This window comes from Gossypium arboreum, chromosome 10, assembly GCF_025698485.1.
Source record: "Gossypium arboreum isolate Shixiya-1 chromosome 10, ASM2569848v2, whole genome shotgun sequence".
Taxonomy (NCBI): domain Eukaryota; kingdom Viridiplantae; phylum Streptophyta; class Magnoliopsida; order Malvales; family Malvaceae; genus Gossypium; species Gossypium arboreum.
In genome coordinates, this window is record NC_069079.1 from 45,361,511 (window position 1) to 45,376,455 (window position 14,945).

The 14,945-nt window shown below is 31.3% G+C and overlaps 1 protein-coding gene across 1 annotated transcript; it reads left to right on the forward strand.

The window, feature by feature from the left end:
• The first annotated feature begins 3,464 nt into the window (after positions 1-3,464).
• LOC108489302 (uncharacterized) lies at positions 3,465-13,260 on the forward strand. The gene is made up of 4 exons (XM_017793746.2): positions 3,465-3,970; positions 4,306-5,227; positions 10,813-11,875; positions 12,092-13,260. The coding sequence occupies exons 2-4, from the start codon at positions 5,150-5,152 to the stop codon at positions 12,571-12,573; spliced, it is 1,623 nt and encodes a 540-aa protein (XP_017649235.1). The 5' UTR covers positions 3,465-3,970; positions 4,306-5,149; the 3' UTR covers positions 12,574-13,260.
• Positions 13,261-14,945: the final 1,685 nt, after the last annotated feature.

A 14,945-nucleotide genomic window follows, 5' to 3' on the forward strand; every position in this document is an offset into this window, starting at 1 on the left:
CATGTGCTTTCCCCAAATGGTTTCCTAATGTAACTTGGCAGCCTTTACTTTTTTCAAGCTTCTCCTAAGCGTGTTCACTCTCTTCTCAGCTTCAATAACATTGTACTAGCTGAATCTTGTTAATTAATTCTGGTGAACATTTATTTTATTTTCTACACTCTGCAATATTATCAATTTTATTATACTATGTTGAATAATATTTTTCTTTTCTGAAAATTTTGGGTTTTTCAAAGTTATTTCACCCTCCTCTAACCATTTACCACACACATTTGCTATCATACATAAATTTTTTATTTCTCATTTACTAAAAATTATATCACTCGTGATGTGAAAACTATATAATTAGAATATAAATGTTAGTTATAAAATAATATATAATAAATAATAAAATATATAGTTTGAAAGTAATTGATAAAAATATATGAAATATATATTATATTAAAATAAAAAATAGATTAAATTGTGAGTAAAATAAAAATTAAAAACGTAAGCATAATTAAAATATACATATTATATTAAAATAAAACTTTGATTTAGTGATAAAGTTAATATGTTATTGCTATATATAAATAACACAAGTTCAAATTTATCCACATACAAAAATTTTAATTATTTTGATTTTTTAAATAAAAAATTAAAATATCCACGAAAAATATAATTTATTTTATTTATTAAAGGATGTTTTATAATTTTTCTAATTGAGTTAATATCTTATTGATTCGTGATACTAAATTAATCAAAACTTTGATTAATAGTATAAATATTTTGTTAATATTCTAAAGAAAATATCACCTACATTTATGTGTGCCACAACTTAATAGCGCATTAATCCTTCATATTTCAACTTATTAATATTAGTAATTTCATTTAACCTACATTAATATAACAAAATATTAATTGATGGATATAATATTTCAAAACAGTATGATAAAAAATTGTAATTGTGTTAGTAAATATTATTCAAATAAAATAGTAGTAAAAATATCAAATATGCAATAATAATAGCATTTAGACATATAAAATGATGACTGAATTATGTGATTTTTATTTTTTTGATAAATTACATCCATGATCATTTTAAAATTGGGTATGTTTTATTTTGGTCATTTTAAATAAAATAATTGTGTAACAACTTAGTCACTTTTGTTAAAATTTTCTTTTTCTTTTAACGAATTGTTGACGTGGTACATTAGTCTATTGAGTGACTAACATGTGACATTTTTTATTGACTTTTAACTAAAGTTTATGGACCTCTCTATAAAGTTTAGAGGGAAAAAAGTTTTGGGTTAATTATAGGGAAGTCCCTAAACTTTAGTCAAAAGTCAATAAAAAATGTCACGTGACAATCACTCAATGTGCCAATATGCCACATTAGCAATCTGTTAAAAGAAAATAGAAATTTAACAACAATGATTAATTCTCATTGTTATTTTATTTAGAGTGATTAAATTGAAAAAAAAATTAAAGTGACTAAAATAAGATAGATTCTATTTTAGAATGATTACAAGTGTAGTTTACAATTATTATTTTTTATATAAACTATACAACAAAATATATGTTGATTCAAACCACCTATTCTTCATAAATCATTTGAGAAAACTTCGCCCTCACTAAAAGAGATTTTCCAAGATAATTACTCAAGCAAAGAGGCTCTTCCAAATCCTAAAAAAATATTTTTAAGGCTCATGTTAAATTAGTAAGATCCTTTGATTCCAACACCAACTTATTAGGTTAGAATATAATCATTTTATCATATTTAATTACACATTATTTAAGGTCTTCATGAATCTTTATTTAATACGTATTCATTTGACGAGGCTCTGATTAAACTTCAACTCGTTTATATAAACTTCCTCCATCAATAACAAGAAAAGTTTCAAAAGATCACATCCCTAATCTCCCCATTTATATATTAACAATGACTCTCAACTATAATATGAACTATCTTTTATCTCAATTGAATTTCATATCAACAATATAATATTTCATTAACGTAATAATTATTTAAATATTATTAAAAATTCTTTAAATATGTAATTAATTTTTTAAGTCAATAATATTTAAGTGAATTGAAAAATATATTGCAAAGTAATGACATTATGTAAAACATTATTTTAATTTATTCACTTGATGAGATTATTGTTATTAGATTATAACATATACACTATGTAAGTGAATAATATTTATATAATAAATACTTATTAAAATTTAATGTAACAAATAAATAGAGTATAGGTTGAAATGATAAAGTTAATATATTAAAATTGTGTTTTAAGTATAAATCAAACATGTTGTATATTTTTTAGATTTTACCTAAAATATAAAATGATAGATATATCCTCATAGTATATATATTTTTTAATTTTACAAATAGATCTGGATTCAATTGATGAGTGCCATTAACTAAAAATTATTATTGTTGAGATTAATTAAATCATAAATTATAATTGATATCAAAATTTTACTTTTTAAAACAAAAAAATGACTTTAAATTTTAAGTGCAAAAGTTACACTTTTATGAATTTCATATGATGATTTGATAGTTAAGAATATTCACTACCCTAAATGTGACTTAGGTTTGAGTCGTGTTAATTGCGTGATTATTTAAATTTTACCTTATTATTGTAATTTACTAAAAAATATTGTAATTTACCAAAAAAATATCTTTTATGTAGATTTAGAGGCATGTATAATTTCTTCTTATAATTTTAATATACTGATGGATATTGTATTAACAGTAAAATAGTAATTTAAAAGAAAGTTAATGATTACTGAAACCATCCACTCTACATTCCACCTCCATTAAAAAAAAAAAAGTGACTAGACTTAGTATTACAATCTCCAATCCAAATTTAGATTCAACAATATTATCCTCAAATATTCCAATTTAACAAGTAAATAAGTTAGACATAAAAATAAAATCAAATAACCAAATTCGAACCCATTATTTATAATAATAAAAGATTCAAGAAATAAATTCAAACATAAAAATAAAATGAATATATTCCAAATTCACTGCTTAAAATATCTAAATTAATAATAATAAAAAACGCAAATCCAAAATGAATAAATCTCATTTGCAGTATCTACTATCATTGATGGTGAGATGAAATCTTTCCCATAAAAGAGTACACCATATTACGTACAAAACACAGGTTTTTTTTTAAATTTTACATCTTATATTTATTTTATAATTTATGATTAGAAAGTGATAATATATAATTTGTTTCTTAAATTTATTTATTTGTAATGCTTAATTTTTTGAATTTAATTGATCATTAAATTTATATTGCATCAATCAAGTTAATACCTTTATACTATAAAAATCTCTTAAAACTTCACGTGATAAACATAAATATAATTTTTATTTTAAAAAAATTATATTTATCATCATACTCAATCAATACAAACTAAACGGTAGTATTCTAAGCGAGTGTAATCTAATGTAATCTTTAACTTGTAAGCGTCTAACAATCGATTTGGGCCTTTTATCGGCCTCTAACTCTATATATTTTCCTTTTCCTATCTTTTTCTTTTCTCTTTTTTTTCCCCTTCCCTTACCTTCCCTTCTCTTCTCTTCTCTTTGTTTGGTTTTTAATTTTCTTTTCTCATTTTATGTATATATATTTTCTCTCTCTCTCGCGTGTAACTTCCGAACGAAATCATAGTAAGGGCCTTGTTGTTGCAAAACAAGCTTTTCTCATTCTCTCTCTTTTGGTCTTTCCATCCATATCTTTCTTAAATATACCCAGACCCCTTCAAAAAACCTAAAACAATATTAATCATATGACTGCAAAACAAGATTGAAACTGATATAAAACTTTGCTTACTTCTTCTTTCTATCTATCTATTTCCTTTTAACTCTATATTTCTATAATCTAATCTTTTATTAATCTGACAAACAAACAAACAAACCAACAAGGATCTATTTATTCTTCCTTTCTACAATGCCCACTTTGTTGCGGGCAAGGTAATTATTAATCTTCCCATTTATCTTCAGTATTTCAATGTTGTTTTTGTTTTTCAAAAGTTGGTTTTTCTCTCCTTTTCTGAAAAAAAAACAAACAAAACAGAATTTACGTTTTGAATCAAATCTTTCCTTTTCGCTTTTTGATCGATACCCATTTACCCTAAGGTTCTCGGAGCAAAAGTGTTTCCTTTTTTATAAATTTTCTTGTTTTTTCGAGATTTCTTTTTGTTTAATCGTTGTTGGATAAAATTTGGGTTTCCATGATTTTTGCTTCTTAATGGGTACTTAATTTTTTACTCAGTAGAAGTTTTTGTTTCATGGGTTTTCTTTTTTAGGGTTTTCATGCGGATCAACAGATTGGGGAAATTTCCTAAATTGGGAACTGATTAGGGTTCCGATCAGAGTAGAAATGGGCTCAAGCTCCAGTATTTGGGTTGTCGGATTGAAGAGTTATTTGCCTCAAACTTTGGTTTTTGAACAGATTGCTTAAGAAAAATGGTGATTGCTAGGCTTTTGGGCATGGAAGAAGATTGCTTTCTTATGGAATTGTGTATACAGTGATTAGACAAGCTTGAATATTTTTACCTGTTTTAGACAAAAGTGTGTTAGGGTTTTCAGTATTTTTATGTGTTTGATCACAATTGGGGGATGGTTTTGGTATTGGATTATTATTGGAAGGAGGAGGTGATGATTCCTTATTATCCGGGAAGACACCATAGAAGGTCAGATTGTACTGGACCATTTTTGTTTCTAAGAAAACCGTTTGGTTTAACATAACTTTGGAGCTAGAATTCTTGATCAAAAGAGCATTTCTTGAAGTTAGCTTTCTATTTCGGGCATTGTTGAAGTAGCTTAGTGTAAGATTATTGTAGGGTTTAGTAAGTGATCCTGGACTTGCAGTGGCATTTTTTGCAGTTGAAGTGATTTCTTTAGTGGTTGGTAGTTGACTTGGGGTTACCTTTGAGGTTAGAGTGATTAAGGGGCGTGGTGGGTTTTAGGAACTTTTTGAGCTGTTAAGAGTGATAGGACTCATGGAGGAACATTGAAGCTGGAAATGTGTGCAGGGATACGGAGCATAGTTTCTGGTTGTTCCCTTTCTGGAACATTGCTTCTGGAAGATAATTCAAGTGCTTTGGCTTTCGGAAGGCATCCGTGTATTGGTTTCTGAACTTCTGTGAAATGTCGCGTTGCTTTCCCTTCCCACCACCAGGATATGAAAAGAAGGCTAGGACCGATGATGCAGACTTTCTAAAAAAGGTTAACACCGTTTACTTATGTTCTGTAACATTTTGCTTGACTCAAACTATACTTTATGTATTCATAATATTTTGTGATTGCTTTTATTGAGGATTCAAGAAAAATGCCATGGCTTGCTTAATGAAGCACTTATGTGATTTAGTGGTTAAGACTGGTAGCTTGTATATTCTGAAAGATAAGATCTTAATAATCTAGGAATGAATAGCAGAACGGGAGCTTATTTGAAGCGATAGAACAGTGCTTCTGGTGCCTAATTTAGGTACTCACCATTAAGCACTATTTGTGATGTTTATGAGTGAATGAACCCTTTTCATAGCTTTATTTTCAGTTATTGTTATGGTGTTGGAATCTGACTTAGGATTTTGGAATTTTGCATCACTTAAGGATATTGCATCACTAGGTGGTTCCTTCTTAATCTACTGTGCACAAAACTCCAACGGATGATGTTGGACTTGTTCTAGGAATCATATGTGAAGGAAGGTTCATGTTTGTTCCTGAAGATTACTTTTTTTTTCAACAATTATTCTTTCTTAATTTGTTACCTTTTCCCTCTGTTATTACATATGTTATATTCTTGTTCCACCCTGTAATAAGTGACAGAGTTTTGTGTAGACACAGGCTGGTCCTATTGGCTTGGGTTTTAAATTACTAATTTGTTAAGAATGGATTACTTATTTTGATGCCTGTTTTACAATATCTTGAAGAAGCAGTTTGTTCCCAAGTTTTGACTTTGTTAATATCTGTTAGAATATTGGGATAACCCGTGTGTGTTTGGACTAAATATATTTTTTTTGCATAAGAAACTTGGCTATGACAAATTAATGTGGCACCAATGGAGTTGAGAAATATGGCCTGTTCAGATCAAGTGATTTGAACTGGAAGATATAGAGTTAGTTTTTTGCAGCTTTTGCTAGTCAGATTGAGAGTGAACTAATTAGCTCATTTAAGTGTATGAAATTGAAGGAAGTGCTTTAAATAAGCCAGAAGAAACAAGTTGTATTTCTTGTTTCAATATGATGTAGTATTTAGTTCCATCTGTTTGAAACTTCATTAGGTAGGTTATGTCTTCTGTCTAAGACACTTGGATGTCCAAAAGTCACTGGCTATGCAGTTTTAATAATTAATCCAAGAGCTTTCTGGTTGAGTGTTGAATGCTAGTTAAAGGTACAGATTTTTGCTTAATTTGACTTAATTTAAGAACAAGGAGATCAAAGGGCTCTGACTTTCTTTTACTCACATTCAACGAGTTATTCTTTTTCTTTTAAATTTATTTTTTAATTTTGCTAATGCTAGTTGTGATCATGTTTGCATGAAATTAGCTACGCTTGAAGGTGATTGTTTAATGAAGTATTAATGTTAATTCGTGTACGTGTGACTCTTTTTGCCTCTCTTCCATATTCAATATATTTTTTTTTTCCTTCTCTTTTTATTGCATTTGGTAATTTAAATATTGATAATCCATATGTTCAGCTTTACTATGATGCTACATAAGAAATATATCCTCTCCAGTGGGATATTAACAGTGACATATAACTTTTTTATATGTCCTCATATTCAAAGAACTTCTATTCTTCTACAGTGTACCAAAATTGGCTTCTCTTATGTTCTTGTTTCAAATTCCCACTCCCCTTGTCTATTCTCCCAATTCGGTTTCCAGGATATGTCTCTGAATGAATTTTTAGTAAGTGTACTAGGGGTATATTAGATCATAAAGGAATAATTCAGATTAATTCCCTGTAGTAGATCCCTCTCTTCGCACATCTGTTGTTCTAAGTGCATATAAAAGAAGCTTGATTGCTTCATTATTCCAGTGTTATCATTGTCCTGTATTACCCGCTAAAAATAATTTAAACCTCAGATGTAAAATCTTGTACCTATTTAACAATTCCTATTCAGATGTAAAATCTTGTGTGATTTTGTATCATAGCTGCATTTGAATTCTGTTACCTGTTGCCACCTTTTGTGTTCCTATGGTTTGTTTGTTTTTCAAAAGAGCTCGATATGTATTCAATAGTTTTTGTTGTGATGTAGTAACTATTTAATGCAGTCATGATGTTTCAAATGGCTAAAATAGTATTTAACATGAATCTATGCTGTTGCAGAATGCTGACTTGATCTATATACTGGTTTTGCATCCTTGTTCTGTAAGAGATTGAATGACCATCTCTCTCTCTAACATACAAATAAACATCTCTATGTATTTTGAGTTGTTATTGTGTTTTACCTAGTGCTGTTAGCGAGATACTTGTGCTTGCGAGCTACTCAGGTTCAGCTCTACTATGTTCAGCTCAAAAAAATATAAGTTCGACTCAAAACATTGCTTGAGTCAAATTCGAGCAGCTCAAGCTATCAAACGATCCAAGTTCAAGCAGTGTAATACTTGACTCGAGTACCTCATGAGCCTAGCTGAGTTTCTGTAATTTTAATATATACTTTCATTATTTAATTATTGAATTACAAATTTACCCTAAATATATAAATACTTAAACACACCCTAAATAGCTAATTTTATGTTCACACTTAAGGTGAGCTTCGACCTCCTTCCTTTCTCTCCTAATGTTTGAATGTTTCCTTTTCATCTCATCCAGCAACCAACCTTACTCTCACCAACAGGCCTCACCCTTTCCCTGAACCACCCTCTTGTCTTCCAACCAACAACATTAGCTACAGGAATATCAGCAACTCCTTCAGCATCAACAATAACAGCGGCATCAGCAGCAAACTTCTTCTGCATTAATACTTTAATTTCATGGTCTGAACTGATCAATAAAGACTTTGAGATTCAAAATCACATGTTTCTTAGTCATGAAGTGGATCTTGAGAGATGATTGTTGCAAATTAGGGTTGAATTTGAATTTGTTTATGGTTTTTACTCAATAAAGTAGGGGAGGCTGAGACATAGGAGTCAAGTTTGAGCTGTTGAGCTTAATTAAGCAAGATCGAATTGTTCGATTTAGATCAACTTGAGCCTTCATTAATCAGGCTCGGCTTGGTTCGGTTACAACTCTAGTTCTACCTGTGTTGCAAAGCTTCTAGTAGTCTAGGAGTAGGAAGAGTAGGAAATAGATGCTCTTTTGATATGATACCAGTTGCATCTTTACAAACATTTGATTTAAGCATGTTCTAGAAAGTTTTGCTTTGTTTTTCCTGAGCGAGTGGCTAATTTTAAAGGACATGAAAGATTCCCTTCCTCCTGTCTCCCTCAAAAGGTACTAATTTCGCCGAAGAAAAGTAAAAGAGGAAGTCAGAAAATGCCCAAATTACTTCATTGAGAATGAAACATTTTGGAGAAGCGATATTTTAAAGCAATGTTCGTTGGGTTATATAACAGTTCCTGTTCATTGGGGTATTAAGCAGTTCATGGGTATATTGCACTCTCATTTGTGTTTTACTGCATAATACTTGAGAGGAAAAGTGTAGTTCCACCTTTGCATTAAATACACCAATAAAAGGCATCAAGAATTCCAAGTAATTTGCAATAAGGAAAATGAAGTTTGTTTATGTTGGCTTTCACATTATTCTTTCTTGTGTTTTAGAATACAGTTAATTAATTTTGTTTTGAGCCAATTTATTTTTTGTTTTCTCTTATTGATCTAGCTTGGTTATTCTGTTATTGAGAGAATGGAGTAGGTAGACTATATTTCCTTATTTTATGGGAAATGCTGAATGCATTAGCTGCTCCTTTTTAACTATCAATTCTATTCCTCTAAGGCTTCCTTATTCAAGTGCACTGTGTAACTGCTTTGTTAATGATGAATGCATGCATTTTAAATTTAACTGGACAAAGTACGTGACTAGGCATGTTATATCCTATGAATTTCTTGTGAATGGATGTTTTCTAGTACTTCACTACTTGTTCTCATTTTCTTGAAACCGTTAGGGGATTGGTAATGCAAATCTTACATTCCATTTTCTTGCAAGCCTTTGTTCTACTGCTTCTATACCTAATAAAAGGTTGAGAATTGGCTCATCACATATGCAGCCCAAGTATAGAACAGATTTACAGTACATTTTGGTGTAAATGCAGTACTCCATGGATTTGAGTATCATTTCCTATACTCTTTGACTAGTAGAAGTTGCTCGTTAATTTTGTATGTAGCATTGATGTTGTTCCAACTCTTCATTTTCCTTGAAGTACTTGTGTCCTATGCATATGTAGGCATGAGTTTATGATATGACCCTTTAAGGACTTTCCAAATACATTCAAAAATTACAAAATATTGAATATACCCGTGTCAAGAGTAACGTAGTGTAGCATGTTACCAGAAAGCTTTCTTAGACATACAGCTGGGTTTTTTATGTGTCTTATAGCATAAAACTTTTTATTGTAGAGGTGTGTGAAAACTAAGATTCTATTCTAGTTATTCAAACCTAATACTTTCGCTTTGCTGACCAATTATATATTGCTAAATGATGGTTTGTCTGCCACTTACTGCAAGCATTCATTTTTTGTTGTCTTTTTGGTGTGTTATTGTACCTTTCCCCCCTAATTATCAGATTTCTTTTAATTCCTTTGTCTTTTCAGGACATAATGCAAAGAAGAATTATCAGAGAACTATCTTCTGTGATAATCTTTTAAGTAATCCTTTGGAAAATTTCTTGATGTGATTAGTGTGTAATTCGTTGACAGTTTTTTTACTCATAAGTGTACTTGTTCTCGTTCTTTCAAAAAAAAAAAAAAAGTGTGCTTGTTCTCGGTCAAGTGTTGTTTAAACCAGACCAGCCAGTATACCGATACGGGCAAAGGGTTTGGACTGATTTTAGAGCGAACCGCTTGGAACCGGGGTTGAACTGGTTTGTTTATGTTTAGCCCAAATTAATGGCCCAACTGGGAAAAAAAGCCGAACGGGCCCAAACCCAATGGTTAAACCAACCGGCCCAAATCATCCCTAGTACTTAAAAAAAATGAGGAGGAAAGAAAAATAAAAACTAACCTAAATGGCTAAATTGGGACATTGGGGCAGCAAAATTAAAAGAACTGAAATCTAAACTCTAAAGAAGAAAAACCAACAAAAAAACCTAAGTGCCATTATGTTTTTAATTAGTTAACTTTAGAATGGAATGTTTTAATGTTTTATGGTTACTTTCGGATTGCAATGTCTTAATGTTTTATATTGGAATGTTTTAATGTTTTACTTAATTTTGGTTGGATGAATATTGGACTTTGGATAATGTTTTAAAACTGTCCAAGTTTTAGGGTTAATGTAGTCAACTCTGTTAACGTTTTAAATTTTTATTTGAATTTGGAATGTGTAATTTATTTTTATCTCATTATTGCTATTTATTTGTGTTTATAATTTTTTAAAAATAATTCTGATTCTTTTTCCTATTTTACTTATTTTTGAGAATTATTTTATTTTATTTTATTCTCGGAACGGTGGTCTGACTTGTTTGACCATTGGTCCAGTTCCAAAAACATTGTTCTCAGTATTAATTGCAACTTGGTGCATAATGGATCCTTTAGTATAAATTTCAACTTTTGAGGGTTACTGATGATTTGTTTGATCGTTTCCCTGTTATGTAAATTTATCTTTTGCGCTTGATTCATGAATCTATGTTTTTCTAATATGGTTCTAGATTTTCAGGAGAAGCAAAAGGAGAAGAAGCATAAGAAAGAGAAGAAGGACAAGGAGAGGAGAGAAAATAAAGAAAAAAAGGAGAAGGACAAAAGTGATGGAAAGCACAAGGATAAGAAAGACAAAAAGGAAAAACACAAAGACAGAGACAAAAAGAAGGAAAAAGATCGAGATAAAGAAAAAGATAGAAGTAATAACTTGGAGGAGAAGAAATTTCCTGGTCGTCCTGAGGGTCAAAATGGGGAGAAAACCACTGATGAGAAGCAGCTTCCTGGAAAATCTGAAGGCCACGAGAAGTTTATCCCAAAAGAGAAGGGTAGTGAGAAAGATCGAAGCAGTTTCTCAGGTGAGAAGAAATTTGCAGGGCAATTTTCTGGTTATAATGGGGAGAAGCTTAGCCAAAGTTGTCAGGCTGAAGATTTCAGGGATTCTAAATTTGTGCATGAGTTGGGGAGGAGGGTCAGAGATGAAGGTGCCGGAGCTGGAAACCAATTGGTGGAAAAGCATATGGGTACCGTACCAAAAAGAGATGAGGGAATGGTCAGATTGGTGGCTAAGACTGCCAATGCATTGGTTGAAGAGAAGGAAAAGAACAAGAGAAGTGATGATAGGAAGTCAAATGTGCAAGGAATCAGGGACGAGACAAGATCATCTGGAAATGCTATGGTTCAGAATATTGTTGGAGCAGTTAATGCTAGAGTTGAAGGGATCCCGAGACAAGTGGGGAGTAGTAATGAGAGGCGGGATGAAGGGAAAGACAAAACCAAAGAAAAAAAAAATGACGATAAAATCAGGGACAAGCATAAGACTAAAGATGGGGAGAAAAAAAGTCATGGGAAAGATAAGGATAGGGACAAAGAGAAGAAGAAGAAGAAGAAGGAAGAGAAGACAAAGGCAAAAGGTGAACATACGAATTTGGAGCTGGATAACTTAAAAGGAAGCAATAAAGATGACCCTGTCGGCACCATTAATCCAAAAGCATCAGATTCTTCTAAGGAGGGCAACAAGGGCGCTGTTGTCGAGGAAAATCACCGCAAGCGGAAGGACTGGGAAAATAATGGATTTCTTCATGGTGAGTTTTATACCATGATTCTATGTATCATCGTCAATGATCGTTTGAAATTTTTCTGCCCTTTATCTGTTAGAAAACCTGCTACAAACCTGTGCATGAAATCTTGTAATTGCTTTGATGGCAATAGTTTCTCCGTTTTTCTTAGCAGGGATTAATAGTTTCTCTATAGCCATCTTGATAACAAGTTCTGCTTTCTTTTTTTCTTCTTTCTCGCAGTTAATGATCTTAAACCCAATAAGTTGCCAAGAACTTCTTCCTCTCTATTGATGGACAATGGAAAAACGTTAGAATCTTGCCAAGCTCCCATCCCACTCGCTTCCAATAGCCACGGGGCAGGAACTGGTCTTAAGGTGAATGCTAAAGAACACAAGTTGAATGGTACCAGTGAAGCTCAGGTGTTATCTGTTTCCCTGGCTACGCATTTATCAGCAAGTGCACAAGCTAGTCAAATGGATGAAGTGTGTAAGAAATCACCCCATCCGGATTCCAAGTATTTGAGCCAGGTACTTTCAGTGCCTGAGATGGAAGAATGGTCTGATTTTGATGACCAATCATGGCTATTCCACAGTAATGGATCTCAATCGAAGAAGCCCAAGGTGGGTTTTTCCAGGATTGATGAGGCACCACAGGTGTGGGCAGAAGCTCTGCAGATAGAGTCCACCGATGTTTGTGCTCTCCCATATGTTATTCCATACTGATTTTTGTCTTCGTTACTGGCTTCTGGTTAACCCTCCTACACCACAGCAGGATTTGGTCCTTGGGCGGATTGATTTCTCTTCAGCATTCTTTTTGTTGTTGAACTCCGGTGTTACAGTGAATGATTTTGCATGACTGACCACCATATTTGTCGAAAGCAACTGATCCACCACGTCAACAATCACATATTTATTTGAAACACACGATGGCAACGGAGTCTTGGCTGAGATGGTGCCTTCCAAGAAAGAGAGGTATAAAGCTTCTGCAATTCTTATTATAATTGCTTAAAAAGGCTGAGAAGGCAGTTTGTAATTGAGAATGTAAGAAGAAGAAGACAAGCTGTGGTGAATGAAAACTCCACTGCAATTTTGATTTGTAACATAGAAGGGTCTTATTTACAAGAAATGTAAGATAGAAGGAAAAAGAAAGTAAGGGCATTCGGTTTCCAATTTATTCACCTCCATCCTTGTTTATATTTTAACCATTTTTTGTTGTTGTCCAAAATATGATTTCAGTCTCATGTTTCTGCCCTTTTCCATGTTCCTTCCTTGTTGCTACGGTTAAATCAAGGGTTTGTCTTGGTCTTGGAATTAGCCATATTGACCGAAGAACCCTATATGGATAGTCACCTATAGTTGGGTATTTTTATTTGCTCATCAAAATTGATTTAGTCATTAACGATTTTGAAACTTTTTCTTTTCACTTTGCATTTATATAGTCAATGGAATGCTTCGATGTTTATAATTAAAGTTACAAAAATGTATAGTTGGTAATGGAATTTAATTCTAAAAAAGTTAAATATATATAAATTTTGATAATGGAAATTTTAGTTCACATGATAAAGAGAGGATACATAGAAGTCCAAGGAAGAATGCTGAGGAAAGAGAATATACTAGCAATAAAGGAAAAGAGTGATAATGACCATGGTAAGCATACACTTCGACAAAGAGCTAAGTGCATTTGAATGTTTTCGTACAACGACATGTGATTCATGATTTTTTTTATAGCATTTAATTTTGGGTAAACTACAAAAACGACCACTTTTGTTTGTCTTAAATTACATTTTAGTCACTTATGTTTGAAATGTTACGTTTTAGTCACTTACGTTATTATTTTGTTATGAAGTGGTCACTCTACCATTAAACTCCATTACCTCCCTAACTGCAGCCCATATGGCAGTCCAAATGGGTTTTAAATGTCAACTTGAATGTCCAATAGCTAAGATGAAAATAATTTTTTAATTAAATAGATTTAATTTAGATTGCCACCTAGGATATCCAAGTTCGCATTTAAAATCCATTTGGACTATCATGTAGAGTCGCCATTAGGGAGGTAACGGAACTTAACAATAGAGTGACCACTTCGTAACAAAATAATTATGTAAGTGACTAAAGTGTAACATTTCAAACATAAGTGACTAAAATGTAATATAAGGCAAACAAAAGTAACTATTTTTGTAGTTTACCCTTTAATTTTTAAGTAAACTATAAAATAGTCATTCAATTATTAACATGTTTCTGTTTTAGTCATCCAAGTTAAAAAAAAATATATATATATATTTTAGTTAGTAACATTATTAAAATTTTATATTTTGGTTACTCTTCTATTAAATCACAAGTAGTGGTAATTTTTATTGGTATTATAATAAACCTGACCATCTAATGTTTTTAAATCTAAAAATTTAATAAATTTAGTCCTTAACTTTATACATTCTATCAATTTAATCTTGATTATTAAAAATTAAAAGTTAAAAGTTAAAAATATTTAAAAATAAAAATATTTTTGGTAAAAACATATGCAAAATTATAAAAATATTAATAACTAAATTTATATATTTTCTCATTTTCTAAAATGAAATTGATTTATTAAAAAATAATTTTATAAATAAAATTATAATCTTATCAATAAAACAATTCATGGGAAAAAACCACGAAGAAGACTTATATAGATTCAACATTTCCTTTTTTTCAATATTATTACCGACCATCATGTTTAGGTTGGGTCAAAATTACAGCCTGAAGTAAAAAAGGTTAAGAATCAATGGCTTTAGACTATTGCCTAGAACAAGTTTGTTGTTTGAGGTTGTGCTTAAGGGCAAGTATGATTGAGGATATATAGGCAGGGATAAAGTCTTGGAGATTTAGTAGGTAGAAGGCCATTCTGATAGCTCCACAATCAAATCCTAGTTTGATGGCACAATGATGGAGGATGTGGAAATCAAAGAGTTCGAAGTAAGGGCTATTGGTGCCAGTGGTTGTGGGCGAAGACGATGTCTAGTGCTTGATATATTTGACGAGGAGTAAGGCTAGACGATAATAAAATTTTTATATATAAAATAAACTAAAAACAAGGAAAAGTTTGAATTTGATTTAAG